General features: G+C 32.3%; 1 protein-coding gene across 1 annotated transcript; it reads right to left on the bottom strand.

Moving 5' to 3' along the window:
- Positions 1-640: 640 nt before the first annotated feature.
- Positions 641-5,155, bottom strand: LOC124914795. Its single transcript, XM_047455404.1, has 3 exons — positions 4,970-5,155; positions 4,683-4,888; positions 641-1,165 (listed from the first exon to the last, which is right to left on the bottom strand). Exons 1-3 carry the CDS (start codon positions 5,060-5,062, stop codon positions 862-864), a joined length of 603 nt encoding a protein of 200 aa, XP_047311360.1. The 5' UTR covers positions 5,063-5,155; the 3' UTR covers positions 641-861.
- Positions 5,156-8,002: the final 2,847 nt, after the last annotated feature.

The following is an 8,002-nucleotide window of genomic DNA, read 5'->3' as shown; positions in this document are numbered from 1 at the left end:
GGGAGCATAGACTTTATCATAGTCTATTACGTATTCTTGTTTTTCACATTTTACCATATACTTTGCCTTATATATTGTTATTTCCTGTTTCTTATCAAAAAATAATTGTAAACAAGTTTATTAATATCTAAGAATTTTGGATCATCATTACAAGACATCAACAATGGTATACAAAATAAAACAAATTATAAAATTTATAATGATTAACTTGATTTATTGTTAAAAAAAATGTTTTACCAAACTAAAATGATTATATTGTTTCCCTATTTCGGACATTTTAAAAGGATTATAGGTAACTTTTCTAAATAAAAAATTTGCTACTACAATTTTCTCTTCAAAAATCATGAAAAAGAGTAAAGATGATTATGTTTATCGTCCACGTCCTTATAAGACATCCAACTTGCACATCTTCTCGCAAATGGTGCAGCACCTCATTAGAAAATCCAGTGTTTTGTAATTGACCCCAAAAAAATGATCTAAAATACATTTGGTATATTTGAACTTAAGATTAATTGATTTAGGTGGATTTAGGATTATTTAAAAAGTGGACACTAGTCTGTGAACAGAGCATATCTGGCCAGCCCACTGTTTTGGTTAACTTCAATGTCATCTCATTCTCAAATGTAAAGATTCAGAAATTAAAGGCAAATCAATGCTGAAATTAATTTCTAAAAATCCTGATTACTCAATTTCTAAAATCAATGATGACATTTAAGGTCTTATCATATGATGAACCCTCATTCACATAAACAAACATGTTGTTCTGTTCTAAGCCTCTTCTCTAACAACCCAAGAGTTTTATCTTCATCATGCTTCAAAATATATAAAAATAAAAGGGGAACAAACAACATGGATCATAAATCAAATCTTGTCAAACTGGCTTCTCTGATGTTGATGATCGGCATAATTGGAAGGAGTCATATCCAGTCCTCCTTCACTTCGGTGCTTTTCCCATCCTCCAGTGTCGGCTCTTGAATGAAACCACAAGTAAACAACAGATCCAACTAGTGATAAAAATGTGAGACCCGCCCCGGCAGCAAAAACTCCCTTACGTAGAGTGGCACAAGACAAGTCATCTTCTGTAAATATCCCTTTGTACTTGGTGTGATAAGCATTTCTAGCAGATCCTGCCAATAGGCATGCCTCTGCACCCACAAAGCTAACCCTGTTTTTTTGTTCAAACACTTAGATTATCTACTAAATCATACACTTATTGCCATTTTTGGAAACTCTATTCTATTTTAGTGTATATACATACAATAAATTATTTCTTTTATTTTAGAAATGTGAATACCAGTCAAAGGAATTGATGATTTAGAATCACAAAGTCTATTGAAGACAGTTTGAAACCCAATTGCAAAGTGAAGTCACGAGGGCGTTGATAGTTCTAAGACTACTAATCTCTTCAATTGAAGAAGGGACAAATGCTAAGGGCTTTTTGATTTGGTTTCAGAAAACACAATCCTGTTTGGAAAGTATTATGTCAGTGTCATCATTAAAAGCCAAGGGATTGTTTGAATTCGGATAACTGTTTGATTTTAGAGGCTTGTTGGCTGCTTATTGGTTTTAAAACAGTACAGGCTGTTGGTTATTAATTATATCTGTTGCTCTTGTTAAACTATTGCTAAGAAAACTCAAGGGGATATACAACTTGAAGCTGAGATCTGTCCAGACTATCACTTGAGCGATATACTTGAATGGACGCGACGATAGCGTCCGTGTAAGATGCAATTATGAGGCAGAATCATGAAATCATAAGAAAAGCGACAAAAACTTCCAGTAATTACTCCAAGAAGAATAGAAAAGCAAACTTCCAGTAATTACTCCAAGAAGAATAGCAAAGCCTGTAACCAATCTCCAACAAGATTGATAAAGAAAGAATTTTCCAAATTCCATATCGAAGATGCCTACGAATGTGTTTATGGATTGGAGTGTGGGTGTTTCAGATTGACAATTTGCCTGAAGCGACGTCAAATTTGACGTGAAATGCACGACAATGGTTCCATGAGAAACCTGTTTAGAGGAATGACGTTGAGAGAGTTGAAAAAAAGTGTTTCACGAATTCAGGCCCAGTGCAATTGATGATCCTTTGAATGAGAGGAAGAAATTACAGCTAAATTCGATTGTTGAGTATTAGTAAGCAAATAATCGACTTGATCAAATCATATTAAATCGTTGAAAAACTTGCAGGTGTTAGTAAGCAAATAACCGACCTGATCCAATCATGTCAAATAGAAAGAATGATAGTCTAGAAGAGAATTATGGGAGATTAAAATTCAAGAAGAAAAAGCAGAATCCTATGAATTGGTGGAAGCACATGGAAACCTGACATAGTAGAGATAACGCATCACGGGACTTCTTTTCTATTGATACATTTGGCGTCAAACAAAGATGAGACCCTTTTTGATAATTGTTTATAATTGAGTTTCTATTGTGGAAGATGAGACTCTTGACGACTACTATTATGATAAGAGGTTGAGACTCAACATGAACATGGGACAATTTAGGACGATCTCAGGTTTGGGCTAGTAATCTACAATGAGGTGAATTCCAAATTGGTCTTGGGACATTGAGATTTCACTTTTGGTGAGAGACAAAAGAAGTGCAATTGACATATGTTGATACTAACGGTCGTGATCAAGTCAAATGAAACATAGCTCATATTACTTCGACGGTTGATGCATTTGAGAGTCTCAAAAATCGAATTGTACCCATCTATGATATGTTTCAATTCTGTCTTGATTTAAGGCCAAAATTGGAACACTTTTCGAGAAACCACCTAATGTGGTTATAGTACTTGACACCATGAAGGATTGGCAAAAATAATTGTGGTTTGAAAACACTTCAAAGGGTGTGAGAAAAGTACTTCATGGTTTGTTACGTGCTTCAGGTAATTGCTATGGTTGAAGAACCTCCCAATTACATCCTTTGTATTTCAGATATCTATGTAGCACGGATACTCCAAAATTTTTTTTTTCGGAGTATCGGATACGGATACGACACGGATACGGATACGATACGGCAAAACGGGTATCGGATACGGCAAAAGAAGTGTCGTTGACTTTTTATGGAGTTGACCAATCCGATACGGTTTGGATACGGCTTGGATACGTTTTTGGATACGTTTTGGGTAATTTTTAAAAAGTAAAAATTTTAGGAGGACTGAAATGTTTAAAACAAAACTAACCCTAAACTAACATTGCCTCTTCTTGACTCAAGCTTCCTTTATCTTACTTTGTCTATCTTATGTGTTTCTTAGATAAACAAGATAAACTTAAGATTCACATCAAGTTATTAACCAACTATTAATATTTTTTAATTTTTTTAATTATTATTTTATATATTTTTTTTAATAATTTTTAATAATATGCGTATCCCAAACGTATCGTATCCTATATTTTCAAAACTTGCCGTATCGCCGTATCCGTATCGTATTTGATACGATACCCGTATCCGTATCCGTGCAACATAGTCAGATATAGATCCTTGAGGATAATGGAGATTTGAATAAAGGAGTAATGATATGTGATAAAGTAGTGGATTTTTTTATTAACACGAGTTTATTATTTCCGAGGGTAACTGTTATGATGTCCAACAGTCACAACTCCTTTTAATCATATTATTTTTAGTAACAAACAAACCTAAAATCAAGAGTATTTTAAGGAAAATATTTTGTCACTTGAGCTATTATGGTAGATTGAGTTGTTATTCACCAAGATGTTGAGGAGATCTATATACTTGGATTAAGGATTTATTATCACTCTAAAAGCGTTTGAACATTATTTTAGAAAAGGAAAAAAAAGAAAAGAAAAATGACACACCAATGTTGTTTTTGAGATTTGTATCATTTGAAATAATTTCAAATAAATATCCCAAATCAGTTATTCTATTCATTATATAATCAAATGTTAACTAAAATATTAAATTATGATTTTAATCTGTATGATATTTTAATTTGGATAAATATATTTTTATTTTAACCAAATATTCAAATAAACCATTTTCATATAAGCAAGTCCTTTAAATAATCTTACATATTAAACTAGACCTTTTTTTAAGGGTTTATTTAAAATTAAAATAAATAAACAACAACCAAATTTTATATTAAATCATAATATAAAATATTCAATTTCCTTTTTAAAAGAATTGTTTTTATTAATTAAGGGCCACCTTCACACGAATAAACATATCATAATACCTTTCATTTTATCAAACATTATTTCATTTATTAATTAAAATAATAAAATAATATTTATTTTATTACAATATATTAATATATTACAAGTTTTTTCACAAAAGTAATTAAATTGCTCAAAATCACAGTAACTCAACATTTTCATACATAAACCATATTGTTTATTTCAATAAAAACAAAATGAAGCAGCTCTAATTCTAAAACAGGATTGTCACCCAAAAATGATTAGGCATGGACTGATAGATTTTGGTTATTTAAATTTAATCTTAAATAGCAATCAATCAAAATTTTAGGAAAAAAACAAAAAAAAGATAAAAGATATTTAAAATTAATAAAATAATGATATTAAATTGAAATAATCAAAATAGAACATGCTTAACAGCTGAGTAGAGAGACAGCAGTCGGTGGGTGGACCCAGAAAAAGAAAATGCAGAAGAAGAAAAGAGGGAAAGGGGAAAACGAAGAAGAAGAAGAAAAGGAAAGTTACCAGGAGAAGACGAAGAAGAAGACGGCACAGATGGTGTATTTCCCAGAGCTGAGTCCTTTTCCGAAGCAAAGGCACTTCGTAACGCCGTTAACAATTCCCTGACTAAGAAGGAGTAGACCAAACGCCGTTAGACCGTATAATGTGGATGCATCGGAGTCGTACACGCAGTACGTTTTCTCATCGTATTCGTCGGGAACAACTTTAGCCTACTCAGGAAGATTATATTAGGGTTTCACTTTACACCAATTTAAGATAACATATATTAACTACTACTGATTATTAATTACCGTGCTCCGGCGGCGTTCGGCTCCAATAGCAAGGACGAAAGCGATAAGATGAAGAGAAGAGATCACGGCTAAAATTGAAACGGCGACAGCCATTGAGGAGGCTCAGTTCTTTCTCCTTCTCTCTCTTCTCTTATGCCCTATTCGCTATCAAACGATTTTAGACAATTTCCGTTCCGTTTATTGCGGCTCTTTGTTTTTATTATCTTTTTCTGATGTCTTTGAAGTTGTACCACCTCCACAAAATAGTTGGTTTTACACGCTCTTTATTAGTTTTCAATTATTTTTTAAATTATTTTTTTTTTTGTGAAGGTAATAATAGAACATATTATTTGAAAAAACAGATTTAAATCCTTTTTAGAATACACTTTTGTTGATTATTTTATTAGTTATTTGAAATTAGAATTAAAATTAATGAATTGAGATTAGGAATAAAATTTAATTCTTATTTTTATATTTGTTAAATTATTTAATATTAATAATTTAAATTGTAATTTAAGTTAATTTAATTTGGTAATACACTCATTTCACTTTTTTACTTTAAAATTGTAATATATATATATATATATATTAATTGTTGATTAATTTATTTTTTATTACAAAATATTTAATTAATTTTTTATTTATAATATGATTAAGTGATGAATATATATGTATATATATATATATATATATTTTCGAAAGATAACATGTTGGCCAATAATTTTTAATAAAAATTAAACATTATTTAAATTAACTATATCTTAATAATTGTTGTTAATAATTGTTGTGAAACCAATATTTTAATAATATAAATATTATATATTTAAATTATTTTTATTATATTTTTATAAATATACCAATTAAAGTTGAATTACAATTCTTTATTTTTTTAAATAAAAAATATATGAATTGAATTGATATATTTGAGAATTTTGAAATGAAAATTACTTTTATACTGTAATTTAGGAATGTGAGATGGGTAAATGCACATGTTATCCAAGTCTAAAACAGAAGATCAAGCACAGAACAAAATAATACCAAATTTACGTGGAAAACCTCTCAACTTGGAGGGTAAAAAACCACGGGGCCAAATAGCAAATTTTACTATAAACAAGAAACAGATACAAATGTTCTTCTCAACTTTAAACCTAAAGTTGAGGCATACAAACAGAGAAAACCAATTTCATTTAGACTCAAACTAGTCTAGATATAAGACAACAAGAAATTGGAATCTAAAGATGAAAAAGTAAGAGATCTACTGCCTCCTTCTCTTCTTCTTCCTCTGTTTCTTCTCCTCTGTTTCTTCTCCTCTGTTTCTTCTATTCTTTGTAGAAAGTCTTCTCTCTCTAGAAGTGATAGAATGAGCAGCATTCTTAGGTTTTTCTTGTTTTATTAAATGCCTAATTGGGCTGGACCCAAAGGCCCAACAATCTTCCCCTCCAGCCCACGGAGAGAGGCACACCGATTTTCAAGTCATCACTTGGTATTCATGCCGACAAGCTGACAACAGAGCTCGAGCTTGTCTTTTGGAACAATCTTTATAAACATGTCTGATGGGTTCTTATCAGTGTGGATTTTCTTCAGCTTCATCTATTGGTTTTCTATTACATCTCTTAACCAATGAAACCTCACATCAATATGCTTAGTTCTGGAATGATATGTAGCATTCTTGCTCAAATCTATGGCACTATGGCTATCACATAAAACAATTGCATCTTCTTGTTCCATACCAAGGTCTAGGAGAAATCTAATCATCCACAATAACTCCTTACCAGCTTCAGTTGCTGCAATGTATTCTGCTTCTGTTGTTGATAAAGCCACACATTTCTACAACTTGGATTGACATGACACGGCTCCCCCTATAAAAGTAAACACATAACCCGAAGTGGATTTTTTGTGATCTAGATCTCCAGCCATATCAGCATCTGTGTAACCTTCTAACACAGCTTCAAAATTTCCAAAACTCAAACACAAATTTTAAGTGCCTTTTAGATATCTAAGAATCCACTTCACTACTTCCCAATGTTGTTTTCCTGGATTAGAGAGGAACCTACTTACCACACCGACTGCGTGCGCTATATCTGGCCTAGTGCAAACCATTGCATACATCAAACTCCCTACAGCTGAGGAGTATGGTACACTTGACATTTCATCATTTTATTTCTCTGTAGATGGACACATCTTCTTGCTCAATTTAAAATGGCTAGTAAGTGGACAACTTACTTCCTTTGCTCCTTGCATGTTGAATCTTTTAAGCACCGTTTCAATGTACTTCTCTTGTGACAACCAAAGTCTCTTAGCCTTTCTGTCACGAGTAATCTGCATTCCCAATATCTGACGTGCTTGGCCCATGTCCTTTATATCAAATGTCTTGGACATCTCCTTCTTCAACATTGCTATTTTCTCAGCATCATGTCCTACAATCAACATATCATCAACATAAAGTAAAAGGATAAAAAACTTTCCATTAGAAAATCTTTTTAAGTAAACACACGGATCTGCCTTGGTTCTCTGTTATTCATGACTCATCATAAAAGAGTCAAATTTCTTGTACCACTGTCTCAGAGCTTGTTTTAAACCGTATAGACTCTTCTTCAATTTACAAATCATGTTCTCCTTTTCTTTCACTTCAAAACCCTCTGGTTGCACCATGTAGATCTCTTCTTCCAAGTTACCATGAAGAAATGCAGTTTTTACATCAAGTTGCTCAAGCTCAAGGTCTAAGTTAGCTACTAGACCTAACACTGCACGAATGGAAGTTATCTTTACCACGGGTGAGAAAATCACCTCAAAGTCGATGCCCTGTTTCTGTCCAAAACCTTTATAACAAGTCGAGCTTTGTACTTCATAATTTCTCCATTTTCATCTCTCTTTAGCTTGAAAACCCATTTGTTTCTCAATGCCTTTCGGCCCTTAAGAAGTTCCACCAGCTCATATGTGCCCATCTCTTGCAATGACTTCATCTCATCTTTCATTGCATTCTGGCACTTAGCTTTGTCTTTATGAACTTGTGCCTCCTGAAAACTTTTTGACTCTCCTTCTTCTGTAAATAGT

This window comes from Impatiens glandulifera, chromosome 9 (genome assembly GCF_907164915.1).
Source record: "Impatiens glandulifera chromosome 9, dImpGla2.1, whole genome shotgun sequence".
NCBI lineage: Eukaryota > Viridiplantae > Streptophyta > Magnoliopsida > Ericales > Balsaminaceae > Impatiens > Impatiens glandulifera.
This window is presented reverse-complemented; position numbering and strand designations above follow the sequence as displayed.